This window comes from Rhinoraja longicauda, chromosome 8 (genome assembly GCF_053455715.1).
Source record: "Rhinoraja longicauda isolate Sanriku21f chromosome 8, sRhiLon1.1, whole genome shotgun sequence".
Classification (NCBI taxonomy): domain Eukaryota; kingdom Metazoa; phylum Chordata; class Chondrichthyes; order Rajiformes; family Arhynchobatidae; genus Rhinoraja; species Rhinoraja longicauda.
In genome coordinates this window covers 28,038,621-28,059,279 of record NC_135960.1, presented here as the reverse complement: position 1 = coordinate 28,059,279, position 20,659 = coordinate 28,038,621, and the positions used below count along the sequence as shown (strand labels likewise).

Here is a 20,659-nt window from a genome sequence, read left to right as displayed (position 1 = left end):
TCAATCTGAAGAAGGGTCTCGACCCGAAACATCACCCATTCTTTCTATGCTGCCTGTCCCGCTGAGTTACTCCAGCATTGTGTCTGTCTATGGTTATTTGCCTCTTGATTGCTCATTTCCTAATATTCTGCATACGCTCCGTTTTGTCTTTGAATTTCCAGATTTCCCGACTGATTAAAAAAATTGCATTACATACCATTCCTTCCTGCGAAGCTCCGGTTGAACCCAAGTTCGCTGATTAATTTTAGTGTGTCTGGCGCTGTTCCATGGAATAAGTTCATTTCATTTTTCGTTCCAGCAAGATTTTTATGTTCAAACAATTGTTTTTTAATCATATAATTCTTCCAAAGACATGGGGTTTGTATTCTTTCAATCTGTTAGAATAACAGATTGGATCTTTTTGTAAACTTCCCAATTTTGCATAATCGTTTATTTAAAAAAAACTTCAATCTATAATATTTTATATCTATATATATATATATATAAAATTCATATTCAGAATGGAAGCTAGGATACAACTTAATTGACTTGAAGTTTGATTTACCACCTCAAGAAGTGTGGTGAATGTCTACTAGCTGCAAACTGAAATGCCATCTTAACAATGGTGAGCAGTTATTACCTTAAAAATCTGTCACATTATAAATTGTTATCCTAGTTGTACTATTGAAGACCAATAGCATTAAAACCATTGTGTTTACACCATATTCTACATAGGGTATCTCTGTTATCCTCAATAGTAGAATACAAGAATTATCCACAATATTCAAATTTCCCAAAATTAAAACAAGAACTTAAGAGGGGATAGCATACATAGTAAATATATGAAAGCTTGGTAAATATGATAAATGACAAGAGGCATTTCTTATTTTGAACATTTGGAAATATTTTTTCAAGATGAACATTATAGAGGTAGCAGTATTGAAGAGGAAAATGGGGCAAACTGAGCAGGGAAAGATCACTTAATTAGATGAGGTGGGCTTTACTATCAAACTTGTTGGCACACAATGTAATACATGTCCCACAAGAATATACAACACAGCCGGAGAAGACCATTAGCCCCTCTTGCTTGGCCACCATTTAATATGATAGCTGATCTGTTACCTCATTGCCATCATCCTGCGTTAACCTTATAACCCTTGATTTCTTTAATATTCAAAAATCCACTGACCACCGTCTCTACTGGCAAATGAGCCTCCACATAGAAAATAGGTGCAGGAGGAGGCCATTTGGCCCTTCGAGCCAGCACAACCATTCATTGTGATCAGGGCTGATCATCCACCATCAATAACCCGTGCCTGCCTTCTCCCCATATCCCTTGATTCCAAGCCAGGAGATACCCTCCCTGGTAGGTTAACTATCCTTCGTGAAGAATAGTCTTTTCATATCTATCCTGTATGATTAACCCATTATTTGAGACAGTGGCTTCTAGTTCTGGACACAATGAGAGAAAACATCAACTTTGCATCTATTTTGTCAAACACTAAGGATGTTGTAAGTTGCAATGAGATCATTCTCCAGTTCTTCTAAACTCCAGAATGAATAGATCCAGTCTCCCTTATCTCTCCTTATTTTATACTCTGTTGTGCCAATGACTTTACTCGTGTCACTTAAATATTGGAGCCCATATCAGCTTATTTAATGGCCTTTACCTGTTCATGGATTGCCAGATTTTCTTCAACTCTTCAGTGTTGTTCATCTTGAAAAATATTTCCAAATGCTCAAAGAAAATACAAAATGTCTCCAACACTTTATCATATTTCCCATGATTTCTAATATATTCCATGTGTGCTATCCCATTATGTTTTCTTGTTTCAATTTTGAGAAATTTGTGTTCATATGTACAGAAACTGCACTTGGAGAGCCTTAAACATTTGTACAGCTCTTACCATAAACTTGTTACCCCAGGAATCAATCTGGCAAACCTTTGCTGCACTCTCTCCATATTTTCTTAATAGGGAGACAAGACCTGCAGAGATTAATCTAGGCATACCCTCGTCAGGGCCCTGTGTAACCAGAGCAACATGTCTCTGCTCTTGCAATACTTTTTGCAATACAAATCAACATACCATTTGCCGCTCTCATGCTTGTTGTAGCAATGTTTACTCTATTTATGTGAACACCCAATTCACTCTGAACACCATCAACTTCTCACTTTTTTTAAAAAGTCAACATTTTCCCATTATATTCTGTCTGCCATTTCCTTACTCATTCACCTAACCTGTCCTTATTTCACTGAAGCCTTTGTATCCTTCCCACAGCTTTCATATAACAGCTAGGTCACAGATGTTAGCTGTGGCATCCCACCAGTCACAGCTTATCAATCTAAAAATGACCCAGAGAAAATACTACTAAATATAACAGTAATACATGTTGAATGGTATCAAAACTATGAATTTCATAACGCAAAAGACTGCAAAGGAGTACACGCATACTATTAAAATACATGGTCAGTTCATGGTAGTGTGTGGATCCTGCAGAAGAGTTCACAGCAATGTGGCAAAGAAACCACAGGCATCATAAGCTAATAAAGAGCAATGTCCTGATATGTCTGAAATATCTGAAGAGAAAAGGGAAAAAAAGTCTAGTGTGTTTAATTATATTTCAGGATATATTATACTCCAGGGTAGTGATCTCTGGATTGCTTCCAGTACCACGTGCCAGTGAGGATAAGAACAGAAATATAGGAGAGATGAATATGTGGCTGAAGAATTGGATATGTGGCTGAAGAGTTGGTGCAGGAATTCAGATTCCTCGACAATTGGGATCTCTTCTGGGGCAGAGGTGATCTATACAAGAGGGATGCGTTGCACCTTAACTGGAGGGGGACTAATATCCGGGCGGGTAGGTTCACTAGTGGTATACGGGTGGGATTAAACTAGATTGGCATGGGGGTAGGATCTTAGACAGGTGGGATCTTATACAGGACCGAAGCAGGTGAGAGGTTAGAAGTTGGTATGGAAGGCGATGAGAGAAAGTATGGAGGACAGAATAGGCAGGAGAAAGGCAAGAGGCGAGGAAAGAAGGTTGGTTTAAATTGCACTTATTTTAAAAGAGGCCTGATGGGTAACTTAGGGTATGGATAGGCACATACAATTGGGACATTGTAGCCATTACAGAAACTTGGTTAAGAAAGGAGCAAGACTGATAGCTCCATGTTCCAGGGTGCAGGTGCTTTAGGAGAGACGGAGGTGAGGGTAAAAGAGTTGGGGATGTTGCATAATAATGATTATCGGTTAAGGAGGATGTCTCGGCAGTGGTCAGAGGTGACATTACGGACGGTTCATCTAGTGTGGCTATATGGGTGGAGCTGAGGAACAAGAAAGGGATGATCACATTGTTGGGGTGTACTACAGGCCCCCAAATAGTCAACGGGAATTAAAAGAGCAAACGTGCCAGGAAATTGCAAATAGCTGCAGGTCAACTAAGGTTGAGTAGGGGATGTTAACTTTCCCCAATATTGACTGGGAATGTCATAGTGCGAAAGGTTTAGACAGGGTAGAATTTGTCAAATGTGTTCAGCAGAGTTTCCTCAGGCAATATGTAGAGGGCCCTACACAGGGGAGGGCAACGCTTGATCTAATCTTGGGAATTTGGGAAGAACAAGTGGATGAAGTGTTCATGGATGAGCCTTTTGGAGCCAGCGACTACTGTTCTATTAGCTTCAAGACAGTTATGGATAGAGACAGGCGATTTAAAATGCTAAATTGGGGCAAGGTCAACTTTGAGGGTATGAGACAGGAACTTGCTCAAGTTGATTGGAGTAGGTTGTTTAAAGGAAAAGGAACATCAAGAAAGTGGGGTGTTTTTAAAAGTGTGCTGACAAGTGTTCAGGACATGCACGTCCCTCTTAGAGTAAAGGGCAAGGCAGGCAAATGTAAGGAAGTCTGGATGATGAGGGAAATTTAGGCTTTGGTCAAAGAGTAAGAACGAGGCATGGGATAGGTATAGGCAGCTGAGACAAAAGTGTATCCCTGGAGAAGTTTCGGGAACTAAGGAGTAAACTTAAAGTAAAACAGAACGGCAAAAAGGTGACAGGAGGTAGCTCTGGCAGCTATCGATGATAGCAATGAGATGAGAGCATGACCAGGGTGGTATAGTTCTTCAATATTAGCTGCCTTTTTGAGGTAGTGCTTCCTGTTGATCCCTTGGATGGTGAGGAAGGTAATATCTGAGATGAACTGGCCAATGTCAATGACTTTCTGCAAGCTCGTTCGTTCCTGGGTGGTCGAGTCACCAAACCAGACTGTGATGCAACCAGCATGTTCTCTACAATACAACTGTAGAAATTCAATAAATATTTGAAGACATGTCAAATCTACTCTTAAGGAAGTAGAGGCATTGGTGAGCTTTCTTGGTAATTACATCAATGTGCTGGGCCCAAGACAGATCTTTAGATATGTACGCCCAGGAATTTGAAGCTGTTGACACTCTCCACCACTGCCCCGTGGATAAAAAGTTTCGTGGATTCACAGCTTTCCTTTCTTTAATTCAATATCATCGCCTTGGGAAGTATTGTTGCCAATTGGTACTGATCAAGATCTACCGATGAGGAAGTTGAGGATCCAATTACATAGGAGCAATCAGAGATACAGTTCCCAGAGTTTAATGATAAGTTTAGAAGGGATGATGGTGTTGAACGTCGATGTGTACTTGATGAGCAACAGCCTGGTGTACATGTTCTTATCATACTAGTGGTCCAGTGCAAGAGGAGAACCAGTGAGATCACATCCCCTGTTGATCTGTTGTGGAAATAGGTAAATTGTAGTGGTTCCAGGTCCTTACTCAGTCAGGAGTTGATTTGCATCACACCCCAGCTCACAAAGCATTTCTTCACAATGGATGCGAGGGCCACTGGACAACGGGAATTGAGGCACGTCAACTTGCACTGCTTGGGCATCAGTATTATGGATTCTCTATTAAAGTAGGTGGGGACCTCAGACCTTGGTAATGAGAGGATGAAGTTGTCTGGAAAAACTCCAGCCAGTTGGTTTTACGAATGCTGCAGGAACACCATCAGGGCCATATGCTTTCATGCAGGATCTTCCAATTAAGATCAGTGATGTGGGGGCCTGCGGAGGCCCAAGAAGCTACATCAATGCTCTCCCTTTCAAGATGAGCATAGAAAGCATGGAGCTTGCCTATAAGCGATACGTCACTGTCACTTGAGCAACTTGATCTTCCCTTGCAGAAGGTAATGGCCTGCAAGCCCTGTTGAAAGTCTGTCTGATCCTCCAACATAGAATGAAAATCTTTCTTTGCTTTCTTAATGGCCTCCTAGTGGTCATACCTGGACTTATATGGATGGTCCTGTATTGCTACACTTGAATACGCGAGACCAGGTCTTCAATAGATTGCAGACCTCCTCAGATTCATTCAAGGCTTCTAGTTAGGGAATACTTGAATGGTTTAGTTTAGAGATGCAGCGTGCAAACAGGTCCTTCGGCCTACCGAATCCACCCCAACAATCACCCCATACACTACTTCTATCCTACACTCTAGGGACAATTTACAGAAGCCAATTAACCTACAATTCAGTACGTCTTTGGAATAAAGGAGGAAACCAGAGCACCAGATAACCCATATAGTCACAGAGAGAATTTGCAAACTCCGTACAGACAGTACTTTAGTCATTGCCTGTATGTAGGATGCAGAGGCACAGGAAGATGGTCCAATTTTCCAAAGTGCGGATGAAGGATGGAGCGATAGGCATCCCTGAAGGTGGAGTAGCAGTGGTCGAGTGTTTGGTTCTCTTGAGCTGCAAGAAACATGCTGGTGATAGCGACTTCTTCATACTATCCCTGTTGAAGTCATCGGCTACAATGGCAAAGACGCCGGGATATGCCGTTAGGTGTTTGTTGACCATGGTGTGTAGCTCCTCCAGTGTTAGTCAAACATCTGTCTGGAGCTGGATTTAGACCAGTCATGATGATGGAGGCAAATTCCCTTGGGAAGCAGAAGGGACGATACTCCATTCCTGGGTGCTCCAGGTGTGAGGAGCAAGAGTTGGATAAGACTGCTATGTCTGAGCACCACAAACAATTTACCATGAAACATATATTGCTCCCTCTCCCTTTTACTGATGGTGTCATCCGGTCCATATGATGAATCAGGAAAACTTCAGGCTGGAGGGCTGAGTTTACAGAGCTGCGGTTGAACAGTCAATCTGTTACAACTCTGATTTGTGCTGTTTCTCTAAAAGCAAGTATTAAAGCAGTTTTATCTAATCTTATCTTGTTCAGCTGCTGGCAAAATATTGCCACTCTCCGGCACCATCTTAATAATAAAGAATGAATGTCGTACCACTGGAATAATTGATTATCTGAAACAGTTGAATTCTGTGTTTATCCTTTGCCAATTCTTGCTGTTCCTCAAATGTATGTAAAGGTTTGTTAGCACAATGTAGATGGCCAAATCAGGGAACTTGCAGTGGGAGTAGGCTGGAGAACTGGAATCTTTGGTCACCTTTATAGATTGCATGGAGATGTTCTGCAAAGCGGTCACCTAATCTTGTTTGAATAAGGGTCTTGACCCAAAACGTCATCCAGTCCTTCTCTCCAGAGATGCTGCCTGCCCTACTGAGTTACTCCAGCATTTTATAGACAATAGGTGCAGGAGTAGGCCATTCGGCCCTTCGAGCCAGCACCACCATTCAATGTGATCATGGCTGATCATTCTCAATCAGTACCCCGTTCCTGCCTTCTCCCCATACCCCCTGACTCCGCTATCCTTGTGTCTATCCAACTAATCTTCATTTGATTTTCCAATATAGAGACCATAGATCAAATTATGACTGGTACATCTAAATTGCTGAAGATGACTATGTAAGGAGAGTTGATAGACAATAGGTGCAGGAGGCCATTCGGCCCTTCGAGCCAGCACCGCAATTCAATGTGATCATGGCTGATCATTCTCAATCAGTACCCTGTTCCTGCCTTCTCCCCGTACCCCCTGACTCCGCTATCCTTAAGAGCTCTCTCTTGAATTCATTCAGAGAATTGGCCTCCACTGCCTTCTGAGGCTGAGAATTCCACAGATTCACAACTCTCTGACTGAAAAAGTTTTTCCTCATCTCAGTTCTAAATGGCCTACCCCTTATTCTTAAACTGTGGCCCCTGGTTCTGGACTCCCCCAACATTGGGAACATGTTTCCTGCCTCTAACGTGTGCAACCCCTTAATAATCTTATACGTTTCGATAAGATCCCCTCTCATCCTTCTAAATTCCAGTGTATACAAGCCTAGTCGCTCCAGTCTTTCAACATATGACAGTCCCTCCATTCCGGGAATTAACCTAGTAAACCTAAGCTGCACGCCCTCAATAGCAAGAATATCGTTCCTCAAATTTGGAGACCAAAACTGCACACAGTACTCCAGGTGCGGTCTCACTAGGGCCCTGTACAACTGCAGAAGGACCTCTTTGCTCCTATACTCAACTCCCCTTGTTATGAAGGCCAACATTCCATTGGCTTTCTTCACTGCCTGCTGTACCTGCATGCTTCCTTTCAGTGACTGATGCACTAGGACACCCAGATCTCGTTGTACGTCCCCTTTTCCTACCTTGACACCATTCAGATAATACTCTGCCTTCCTATTCTTACCACCAAAGTGGATAACCTCACACTTATCCACATTAAACTGCATCTGCCATGCATCCGCCCACTCACACAACCTGTCCAAGTCACCCTGCAACCTCATAGCATCTTCCTCACAGTTCACACTACCACCCAGCTTTGTATCATCTGCAAATTTGCTAATGGTACTTTTAATCCCTTCATCCAAGTCATTAATGTATATTGTAAATAGCTGCGGTCCCAGCACCAAGCCTTGCGGTACCCCACTAGTTACTGCCTGCCATTCTGAAAGGGACCCATTTATCCCCACTCTTTGCTTTCTGTCTGTCAACCAATTTTCTATCCATGTCAGTACCCTACCTCCAATACCATGTGCTCTAATTTTGTCCACTAATCTCCTATGTGGAACTTTGTCAAAGACTTTCTGAAAGTCAAGGTACACCACATCCACCGGCTCTCCCCTGTCAATTTTCCTAGTTACATCCTCAAAGAATTCCAGACTCGGAACGATCCTGTTACTACTATCCAAATGCTCCGCAATTTCGTCTTTTATAATTGACTCCAGCATCTTCCCCACCACTGATGTAAGACTAACTGGTCTATAATTTCCCGTTTTCTCTCTCCCTCCTTTCTTAAAAAGTGGGACAACATTAGCTACCCTCCAATCCACAGGAACTGATCCCGAATCTATAGAACATTGGAAAATGATCACCAATGCGTCTACAATTTCTAGCGCCACCTCCTTAAGTACTCTGGGATGCAGACCATCAGGCCCTGGGGATTTATCAGCCTTCAGTCCCATCAGTCTACCCAACACCATATTAGTGGATCAGTGTGTCCAGAACCTGATGGGTCTTCACCTCCCCTTCAGTTTCTGCATTCAGAAGGAGGCGTTAACCCTTTGATGCTTTGGCTCACTTGGACATCTCCACCAACACCACTTCCAATCCTCACGTCATAACAGGGCAGGCAGGCATGATAACTAGGACACCTACTGCAGTAATCACAGATCTGTTAAGCTGAAGCATAGGTAAAAATATTAAAATGCAAAGAGAATAATTCTGATAATTGACAGTAAACTGTAATAAAAGATAAACTCACTGAGGAACCCTGAGATTGGGATCAGTTTACATAGAAAGAGCAGCTATCTCCAAGCCGAAAGAACAAGGAGCTCTGTGCTTGTAAATGGCAAAAAGCAAATGTGGCAAGATTTAAATGAGTTGCAGCAAGAGATTTGGTATTATGGAAGCAGCTGGAATCCAAATCTAGAGAACAGAGGAAGGACAGGTGGGGAAAACGAGTTGCCCAGATTGAAAATGGTACTAAGTAGCATAGATCACGGAGGAGTGAGTCAAGTGAATAAACTAAAGATTTAGCTGCAGAGCAAGATCCCATAAGTTAAAGAGAAGCAATCTTTTTTGCCTAGGGCAATCCAAATGCTAATGCTAATTGAGGTACGATTAATCTGTTATAAATTTAAAGGTTCAAAGGTATTTTATTGGTACGTGTACCAATTAAGGTACAGCGATATTCAATTTACATTTTAAAGTTCATGTCTGTAATTTGTTAAACACATTCGAGGCAGAAAATGCTGGAAATCTAGCAATTCACTGTACCTGCAGAAAGAGAAACAGTTATCATTTTTGTTTAAAAACCCATTGTTGTGCTAATAAAAGAGTTTGGTACAAGTCTTAAATATGAATGTAAACGTGTTATTGTGCATAATAGGTTTATGAATATTAAAATGTTACCCGTGAAATGATTAGAGATTATTTGGAATACAATCTGCACTACAGTTCTTGGAATGTTTCTGGATTATTCAGAAATTGATATTTAAAATCACACAACCCTGTATTTATTCTGTATTGACCTATCAGTGTTAATATATTCATTTGATATCGGCCAGTTAGCTGCTAAGAGAGGTGCCATATTTAGGTAATGGGTTCTTAATGCTTAATGATATTTTTATGTAACTATCTTGTTGTATTGTTTACATCATGCTTGCCATTCTGATTAAAAAAGGCTATCTATATCTATATACTAAAACTCTCGTTTGTTTGTTTGTTCCTGAACTACAGCCAAAACGGTACACAATAGCGCCACAATTTTAGGCCCACCTTACTCACCATCGTCCCTTTGGTGCTGATGGAAGAAATCTCATTGAAATCGGTGTTATATTTTTAAAGTTATTCACATTTTAAAGTTTAAACCTATCTCCTAGGGAGGGAGGTGGAGGGAGGGAGGGGGGTAGGAGGGAGGATAAGGGGGATTGAGTTGGATGGAGTGAGGGGGTTGGGTGGGGAGGGGGAGGAAGGGGGGAGGAGAGGGTGCTGCACCAATGCAGGAGAGGTTTGGGGCCAACGGGTCCACTTGGTCTAGTATTCACTTAATCCTTTTAGTCACACTGAGCTTACATACATCTCAACAAGAATCTGTAATATAAGGAAACAATACTTAACCCAAAGAATGCCCCAATGTATTACATTTAAAGCGTAGTCACTATTCCAATGTAAAATCAGTTTAAGATATAGCATCTCTGTAACCAGAGCTTATGAACCACTCCATCAAATTGTTTTGCGTAAGGACATTAATGACCGTTCCAATAGCTGATTATCTGCATTAAATATATTACATTCATCTGAATCCCTCCATGAAAGGTTACTAGGCTATGAAAAATGTATTAAGATTGACTAGTACCTTTACAATCTGAAATGTATTGGCTGATTCTTTGAAAGATTGCTCTACATTCTGATATTCGTTGGATTGCTGCACCAGCTGCACAGATATATACTGTAGTTTTTTCATACCATCCCAACGATCTGGAAGAGCATCAATTGGCAATCCTGCAGATATATCAAATGAATCATAATTATATATGTTTACATGTTAGTCACATGTAGCTTTAGCTCATCAATAATAAGCATATTAGACAAAGGTTAACTTTCACTTTAATCATCCTGCATTCGACACCAACACCATTGTCAAGTTTGCAGATGACACAACGGTGATCGGGCTGATCACCAACGGGGATGAAACAAACTATAGAGCGGAGGTGCAGAACCTGGCGGACTGGTGCTCGGATAACAACCCGTCCCTAAATACCACCAAGACCAAGGAGCTGATCATCAACTTCCGTAGGTCACATAACGGGGAATATGCCCCGATCTCTATCAACGGGGTCAGTGTGGAGAGAGTGTCCAGCTTCAAGTTTCTGGGCACTCACATTTCGGAGGACCTAACATGGTCCAATAACACTGCTGCGCTGGTCAAGAAGGCACAACAAAGACTGTTCTACTTAAGAACACTGAAAAAGTCTGGTCTACCCCAACAGCTGCTGACGACCTTCTACCGCCGCACCATAGAGAGCATCCTAACGCATGGAATCCCTGTGTGGTACCTCAGCTGCACGGAGGCAGAAAGGAAAGCTCTACAGCGGGTAGTCCATAGAGCTCAGAGGGCCATCGGAACACAGCTACCAGACTTGGAGGGCATCTACAACACACGATGCCTCAGAAAAGCCACCAGCATCCACAAAGACTCTTCACACCCCTGCAACAGTCTGTTCGAACTCCTTCCATCGGGCAGACGATACAAGGCCTTCTATGCCCGCACCTCCAGACTCAGGAACAGCTTCATCCCCAGGGCCATAGCTGCTATGAACCGGTCCTGCTGAGCCGGATGGCCACAACGCATAGATCAACTTGCACTTTACCCTGTCCAAAACTGTTACAACTGTTCGTTTCGTTGGGTTGCTGCTGTCTAAATTACCTAAATTATTGCATCGTATGGGAGGCGCATTCCCAATCTCTTTGTACCCCTGGGTACAATGACAATAAAGATATATTGTATTGTATTGTATTGTATTGACGCTATCATCAACTGCTGCCAGATTATTTAGCGGCAAGACAGAACATTGAACAGTACAGCACCGGAGCAGGACTACTGGCCCACTATGTCTGTTTAACGCAATGCCAAATTAAACTAACCCCTTCTACCTGTGCGTGTTCCATATCCCTATCCCTTATCCCCTGCATAGTTATATGTCTATCTAAAAGCCTCTCAAACGTCGCTGTTATTTCTGCTTCCACCACCACCTCTGCCAGTGCATCCCAGGCATTGAAACACTACAGAGACCTACAAGTCTCTGTAGAAATGCAATGTTGCAATGTTTGACTTTGCAATGTTGTCTGCTAGACACAAAATGAAGATTACGTGACTACAATGCAGAGCAAGAGTCCAGAGAAATGACTCAACACTTCTTTGTTGCCTCCCACTTTAATTCTCCAGCCCACTCCCACTGTATCCTAAAAGTCTTTGGTCTCATGCTCTGTTCAATTATGACCCAACATAAGCTTGGGAACTGCATCCTATCATTCATTTGGACACATTCTACCATTTTGGGTATCTCACTTTCTGACTGTGTCAGAACTGATCTGTTCTGCTGGAAGTCATTCATTGTGATATTGTGCCAGTTTGTCCTCTCTCCTTTGGTACATCTTGGGTGTAGGTTTAGCTTTATTATTATTGTCACATGTACTGAGGTACAGTGAAAAGCTTTATTTTGTATGCTATCCAATCAGATCAGTTAATACCATAAAATACAAGCAAGTCAAACTCAATTACAACAGGTAGAGCATGATACATTGTGCACATCATTGTAGCACACCAGTTCTGTAGACAAAGTCCAATGTCTGCAATGTTTGTTTTAGTTTAGTTTACAGATACAGCATAGAAACCGGCCCTTTGGCCCACTGAGTCCGTGCCGACCAGCGAACCCCACACACTAACACCATCCGACACACCGGAGACAATTTACAATTATACCAAGCCAATTAGCCTATGAACCTGCACATCTTTGAAATGTGGGAGGAAACCAGAGAAAACCCATGCAGGTTACAGGGAGAAAGTACAAACTCTCTGCAGACAACACCGGTAGTCAGGGATCGAACCTGGGACTTTGGTGCTGCAAGGCAGCAATTCTACCACTGTGCCAATTTGGTAGAAGTAAATTAGACAGTACCCTAGCTTATGGAAGGACCGTCCAGAATGTAAATGAGCATTTCACTATTTTTTCACGCTCCTTTATCTATGGTTCTTACCCAAGAGCTTTTTTTGTGTTTTTTTTCTCTCTAACTGTTCCCTTTAATCCATCTACCGGATGACATCCACAGCTTATTCTCAACCCAGATATTGCTTCATCCAATCCATCTTTCCCCATCTTCTTTGTAACTTAAAACGAACTTGTTTTCACACTTTCCCTATTCTGATAAAAGGTCGCCAAACTGAAACACTAACTCTACTTCTTTTCCGAGAGATGCAGCCCAACCTAATGCGTGTCCACATCAGTTTTAATTTCAGATTTCCAGAAATTGAAGTCTGGTAGGAAATAAAAACTGCAGAAGCTGCTTTAAATCGAAGGTAGACAAAATGCTGGAGTAACTCAGCGGGTCAGGCAGCATCTAGGGAGAGAAGGAATGGGTGACATTTCGGGTCGAGACCCTTCTTCAGACTGAAGTCTGGTGTTTATTTACAGAGGGAGATATAGATGGGATTGTTGAGTGAACCAAAAGTTGCCAGTGTATAATGTGGGAAAATATGTTCATCTTGGAAGGAAGGGCAAAAGAACTATTATTTAAATAGAGAAAGTTGCAGAATAAAGGTGTAAGATATGCTCCCTTCATTGGTCAGAGCATTGAGTATGAGTCAGGAAATCACATTGCAGGTTTTGTTAGACTGCAGTTTAGTTTCAGTTTAGTTTATTGTCATGTGTACCGAGGTACAGTGAAAAGCTTTTGTTGCAGGCTAACCAGTCAGCAGAAAGACAATACTTAATTACCATAAATCACTCCATTCTCCTCACCCGACTTGAAACCTCCCTTAACATCACCGGCACAGCCCTATCCTGGTTTAAATCTTACCTCTCTGACAGACACCAGTTCATCTCCATTAACAACTGTAAATCCCCCACCGCTCCCCTCCCCCAAGGCTCAGTCCTTGGCCCCCTCCTCTTCATCCTCTACCTGTTCCCCCTTGGTCAATTAATCCGCCGTCATGGTCTCAACTTCCACTGCTTCGCCGATGATATCCAGCTCCTCATCTCCACCAAGTCAATCTCCTCCACCACACACTCTACACTGACAAACTGCATTACTGAAATAAAATCTTGGCTTCAATCAAACTTCCTCAAACTCAATTGCAACAAATCTGAAATCATCATCATTGGTCCAAAAATGCTCACCAAATCCACCCAAAACTTCATCCTCAACATTGACGGTCTCCCAGTATCCACCTCACCTCACATCCGGAATCTTGGAATCATCCTTGATCAAACCCTCTCCTTCGACAAACACATCACAAAGACAGCCTTCTTCCACCTCAAAAACATTGCCCGTCTCCGTCCATCCCTCTCCTCCACAGCTGCAGAAACCCTCATCCACGCCTTCATCACCTCCCGTCTGGACTACTGCAACAGCCTCCTCTATGGCGCACCCTCAAAAATCATCAATAAACTTCAATACATTCAAAACTCCGCTGCCCGTCTACTCACACACACCTCGATCCGTGACCATATCACCCCCGTCCTTTATAAACTCCACTGGCTCCCCATCCCCCAGAGAATCCAGTACAAAATCCTCCTCATAACCTACAAAGCCCTCCATAACCTGGCCCCATCCTACCTGACCGACCTCCTCCACAGGCACACTCCCACCTGCACCCTCCGCTCTGCCGCTGCCAATCTCCTATCCCCCCACATCCGGACTAAACTCAGATCCTAGGGGGACAGGGCTTTCTCCATCGCTGCTCCCACCCTATGGAACTCACTACCCCAAACCGTTAGAGACTCCCCCACACTCACCACATTCAAAACATCGCTGAAGTCTCACCTGTTCAGTACTGCCTTCAACCACTGAAGGTCACCTCACCTACTGTCTCCTTTCTCTGTTCATTTATTTATTTACTTATTTATCTATTTATTAATTTCCCTATGTTCTCAAAATCTCTGTAAAGCGTCTTTGAGTATATGAAAAGCGCTATATAAATAAAATGTATTATTATTATTATTATTACAATTGATCCATTTGCAGTATGTAGACACATAAGGGCATAAGGCTTAGTACAAGGTAAAGCTAGCAAGGATGGTCCAAGGGTCACTGTAGAGTACCAGACTTCAATTTCACTGTAGAGTACAGTGTGCAGGCAGTTCTGGTTGCCCCATTACCGAAATTATGTGGAAGCTTTGGAGAAGGTGAAATAGTTACTGGGCTGCTGCCTGGATTAGAGGGCATGAGCTAAAAGGAGATATTGGACAAAATTTGGATTGTTTTTTCTGGAGTGTTGGAGGCTGAAGGGAGACCTGATAGAAGTTTATAAAATGATGAGAGGCACTGAGATGGGACACTGCCAGAATTTTATTTCCCCGGATAGAAATGTCAAATACTAGAGGACATAGGTTTAAAGTGAGAAAAAGAAAGTTTAAAGGAGATGTGCAGGGCCAGTTTTTAAAAAAACAGTGTTAGATACCTGAAATACACTACTGGGGGTAGTGGTGGAAGCAGATACAGTAGCATTTAAATGGCTTTTGGATAAGCACATGAATATGCAGGAAATGGATGGGTGTGGATCATATGCAGGTGGAAAGAATTAATTGAATCTGACATATGTTTAGGATAGACATGGTGGGCTGAAGGGCCTGTTTCTGTGCTGCAGGTTTAATTTGCATTTTATCATTCAAAAACAATGTCTTGATCTGCTGCATTCAACTATTTTATCAAGTGGAAAATATTGAATATGAATCAAAAAGGTGCACACAAATGATATAAAATGAAAAACTTTACCTTCAGTTTTTAAAATCCTTTTCAAACCAATTGTGTTATTTCCTTGGATTGTAGCAGTAAGGGTTTTCAAATCCACAATGCATGGCTTGCTGAGAAGTTGAATATTTATTGAAGTCAGATCTTTACCGAATGCTGCTTCCAGCTTGAAGTTTGTAGCACTGGCAAATGGTTTGTATCCATTGCCATCTTGAAACTGCCATTCAACCAAATTTTTGACAAGATCTTCGTTTCTTCTTTCAGATTCTTCTTCTCGGAGGCAGTTAATCATCTTCTGAATTTTAGTAAAGGCTGTCAGAACATCCTTTGTGAGACCACGGATTTTGATCTGAGCTCCAGATTGGTCGCGTTTTAGATCCAATATGATATTCAGACTTTTATTAAGATGCTTTAATTCTTCAATTTCTTTTTTGGAAAAGTTAAATAGATAGTTACTATCAATGGTTTCTTCAGACTGCTCCTTTGAAACTAAATTTTTCATCCAGGATTTAGCATTTTCTACACCTTGCTTACTATTTCCACAGATCTCAAAATGAACAGGCTCCATCTCATCTTTGTATTGAATAATGTCTTCAGTGAAGGATTCTTTATTGTTTTTTGGCTGACCTCCAAACAAAAATGATGTAACTGATGTAACTTTATCTAGTCAAAGCAGAAAAAAAAATCATTACCTTCATATAACGTAACTATACACACACCACTTAATCCACTTCTCCTGTCTCATTTCAATCTGTAAGCTTTACCTTTTACTTGCTTCTCTCTTTGACTTTTGCAACTTTCTTTCAACCATTTGCTTCGGTAGCTAGTTTCACATTATCACTAATATTTAGGTGAAGACCTTTCCAAAATCTCCATTAGTCCCCATCTTATTTCGGTAGTTTTTAGTTCAGGTTCTTCTGCACAAATGAAAAATAATCTCTCTACACCCACTCCCGCAAAACCTTTCATAAAACTTTTGTGGTTTGCACCCTTCCCCATATTTTTCTTGTTCCATCCTTTTATATTTTTTCTGCATTCTCTTCAGTGTTTTTACATCCATTCCACAGTATAGTCAGTAGGTCAGGCAGTATCTCTGGAGAGAAGGAATGGGTGACGTTTCGGGTCGAGACCCTTCCTCAGACTGATGTCAGGGGGGAACGGGACAATGAAAGGATATAGGTGGAGATAGGAAGACAGTGGGAGAACTGGGAAGGGGGAGGGGAAGAGAGGGACAGAGGCGCTATCTAAAGTTAGAGAAGTCAATGGTCATACCGCTGGGCTGTAAGCTGCCCAAGCGAAATATGAGGTGCTGTTCCTCCAATTTGCGGTGGCCTCACTATGACACTGGAGGAGGCCCATGACAGAAAGATCAGACTGGGAGTGGGAGTTGAAGTGCTCAGCCACCGGGAGATCAGGTTGGTTAAGGCGGACTGAGCGAAGGTTTTGAGCGAAATGATCGCCGAGCCTGCGTTTGGTCTCACCGATGTAGAGAAGTTGACTTCTGGAACAGCGGATACAATAGATGAGGTTGGAGGAGGTGCAGGTGAACATCAGTCTCACCTGGAAAGACTGTCTGGGTCCCTGGATGGAGTCGAGGGGGGAGGTAAAGGGACAGCTTTTTGTGATACCGTCGATTTGTACCAGCATCTGCAGTTATTTTCCTACAGTATAGTCAGAGTCATATTGTGTGGAAACAGGCCCATTGGCCCAACGTGTCCACAGCAACCAACATGTCCCATCTACACTAGTCCCACTTGACTGCATTTAGCTCATATCCCTCTAAACCTGTCCTATCCATGTACCTGACTATTTGCTTTCTAAACATTGCGATAATCCCAGCCTCAAGTACCTCCTCTGGGATCTTGTTCCATACACCCACCACCCCCCATCTCCCAATAATATCTTAAAAATACTGTTTAATTAGAACAGTACAGTACAGAAGCAGGCTTTTCAGATCACAATGCCTGTGTCAAACATGATACCATGTCCAACTCTTATTTACCTGCACATAATCCATATCGCTACATTCCCTGCACATTCATATGCCTGTCCAAAAGTCTCTTAAATGCCACTATTGTATCTGCCTCCACCACCACAGTGCTTTCAAAGCACTCACCACACTCTCTACTTACCAAAATACAATACTTTGCACTTGTCAAAGTTAAATTCCACCTACCACTCCTTGGCCCACTTTCAAATGTTATCCTGTTGCACTCTTAGATAACCTCCTTCACTATCCATCATTTTGGTGTAATCGTTACTAATCATGCCAACTACATTCTCATCCAAATTGTTAATATATATGACACACCATAATGGAGCCAGTGGATCCTTGCAGGATGCTGCTGGTCACAGGCCTCTGATAAACAACCCTCCAGTATAACCTCCTACTCCCACCACCAAGCCAATAAGCAAGTTCTGTATTTCGATAATCGCAAAGATTCATGGGATTTGTCAAAGGACATTCGGGATAAACAAAGAGCATTGCTAATGATCGCGAATGTAGCGCTGTATAAACTGTGTGTACGTATTGGGCGGAACTGTGTGAATGCCCAACATGAATGCGGACATTGACAACCTTCATGGTTGTGTGTACTTTTTCTCTGGTCATTTGCTGATAACCACCGCTGGGAGGGGAATCTCTAAATAGGTTTGGCGAAACAATGTCTTCTTGAATGGAAAATCCTCTATCCGCCACTGTGCAATCCCCAGGATCAACTAAGTTCAAAAATCCACTCTTCCTAACAATGTGTGTAACAGATGATTGCCCACCCCAAGCTTTTGATAAGAATGTGATCATGCCATTTGGCGCAATTCCAACCAATAGTTACCACAGTGTTGTGTTTCTTGTAGTCGGACCATGTCAAAGCTTACAAGTGTAGATCCCATGTCATTCTATAAATATTTCTGTGCAGTCGAGAATGCATCTCGATGCTGGGCATTTATTTATTATCTGTTCGGCTGTGTGGACCTTATCAAATCACGATCTGTAAGCATGTCCATTGCACAGACCTCCCAACATTCGATTTTACAAATCCATAATTTTGATGTCCAAAGTTCAGAATTTTACATCAAAATTCATAATATGGCACGTAATGGAACTTTTCAGCAAAAAAAAGGTATGCACGCCAAATGCGCATACGCGTTGCGATATATTCGCGGAAAAATGTGAGGCGAAATCGGAATGGCGGAAATGAAATAAGAAAGCGGAAACTTTCCGCCAAATTCGGAAGGGTTGGGGGGAGTGATTACATACAAGTTACAAAGCAAAAGAAAATGGTGCAAGTATATTGAACTAATTTATACAATCACAAGAATATAACTGAAAATTTGAATGTCAAATACTGATTAAAATTATCCAATGTACTGGAAATCAGAAGAGACTTGATTAGTCAGGAGACTCGTGACTAAGTTTTGTACTACACAACTTTATTTACACATGTACATGCAGAACTCATTCAGAAGTCAACAAACATGCATACAGCCCATGGCCGTGGACACATAAGAGCTGAAAACCCCTAAAATACTTTTCATATTATCTATTGATAGTTATAGACATCATACATTTCATTTCATTCACACACCCCCCTCCAAAACAAAAACAATAAAAGGTTGTTATTAATCGTCACGATCTCGCTCACTCACCGAAGCAAGCCAGCAAGCGACCAAGGAAAAGCCAATTAAACCATCAAAATCATTGTAGTTTTGTACAAATGAACCATAAATACACCTAGTTAATAGTTTTGAAAGCAGTATTTTCTTACCTCGAAGCAAAACTAGAAAATACGTATGAAACGCAGGTCTGTATACACACAGTAGCTCAGCTGGCAAGAATGATTATCCCGAATGACCCATGACCTGGACATGCGCAGTTGTAATACCGAACTCGCTTATTTATATTCACTTGGCTAGCTCAGCCCGGATCCCATGTGATCAAACCTTCCGACCCGTCTACCATGTGGGACCTTGTCAAAGACCTTGCTAAGGTTTCTGTAGGCAATGTAGTCACTTCTTCAAAAAATTCATTCAAATTTGTGAGACATAATTTCCCATGTACAAACCCAAGCTGACTATCCCTATTCAGTCCCCGTCCTTTAAATGCAGGTAGATCCTGTTTCTCAGAGACCCTGTCCAGTTATTTTCCTATCACTGATGTTAGAATCTCCAGACAGTGGCCCCTTGTCTTGTCCTTGCAACGGCTCTTAAATAAAGATATACGAGCCACTTTCCAGTCTTCCCTTTCTCATCCGTGGTTGATAATGATACAAATATTTCTGCCAGAGATTCACAAATTTCTGCCCTGGTTTTCCAAAATGTCCAGTGATATATGTAGTCAGGCCTCAGAGATTTATCCAGCTTTTAGATTGCCATCAACATCTCTTTTTTAATATGTCAAGACATCACTACACTCTCTTCCCTGCATTCGCTAATTTGCATGACCTTCTCCACAGAAAATATAGATGAGAAACACCTGTCCCTATACCTCCTCCCTCTACTCTGTTCAGGGACCCGAACAGTCCTTTCAGGCTAGGCAAAGGTTCACTTGCACCTCCTTCAACCTCATGTACTGTATCCGTTGTTCAAGATGTGGATTCTTATACATCGGCGAGCCCAAACATAGACTGGGCGATCGTTTCGCTGAACACCTTTGCTCAGGTAACACCTGAGCTTACCTGATCTCCCAGTTGCTAAACACTTTAACTCTCTTTTCCATTCCCACGTAGACCTTTCTGTCCTAGATCTCCTCTATTGTCAGAGTGAGGCTAAATGCAAATTGGCGGAACAGCATCTCATATTTCGCCTGGGCAACTTACAGCCCAGTGGTATGAATATTGATTTCGCTCAACTTCAAGTAGCATCGGCATTCCCCCTCTCTCTCTCTCTCTCTCTCTATCCCTCCCCCACCCAATTCGCACTAGCTTCTCGTTTTCACCCAACAAACAGCTAATAATGGCCTGTTTCCTTTATCATTGTTACTTTTTTGCAACTTTCATTCATTATTCTTTATCTCTCTACATCATCGTCTATATCTCTCATTTCCCCTATCCCTAACCAGTCTGAAGAAGGGTCTCGACCAGAAATGTCACCCTTTCCTTCTCTCCAGAGATGCTGCCTGTCCCACTGAGTTACTCCATCTTTTTGTGTCTATCTACAGATGATAAATATTTCTTTAGGAATTTGTAGAAGCAAGCTTGAAAACACTCTGATTTTCATGAACTCAACAGATTTAGTGGATTATTTGTGGAAAACTTATTCAAAGAAAGCCAAGAAAATCATGA

The 20,659-nt window shown here is 42.0% G+C and overlaps 1 protein-coding gene across 2 annotated transcripts in view; it reads right to left on the bottom strand.

The window, feature by feature from the left end:
- The window catches only part of LOC144595801 (protein mono-ADP-ribosyltransferase PARP14-like), a 44,104-nt gene that overhangs the window by 8,239 nt on the left and 15,206 nt on the right, over positions 1-20,659 (bottom strand). For both annotated transcript variants that reach the window (XM_078403478.1, XM_078403477.1), the window contains exons 10-12: positions 15,405-16,043; positions 10,267-10,412; positions 197-374 (exon numbers count right to left, since the gene is read on the bottom strand). In XM_078403478.1, coding sequence (XP_078259604.1) covers positions 197-374; positions 10,267-10,412; positions 15,405-16,043 — 963 coding nt within the window. The remainder of the gene's footprint in view (positions 1-196; positions 375-10,266; positions 10,413-15,404; positions 16,044-20,659) is intronic.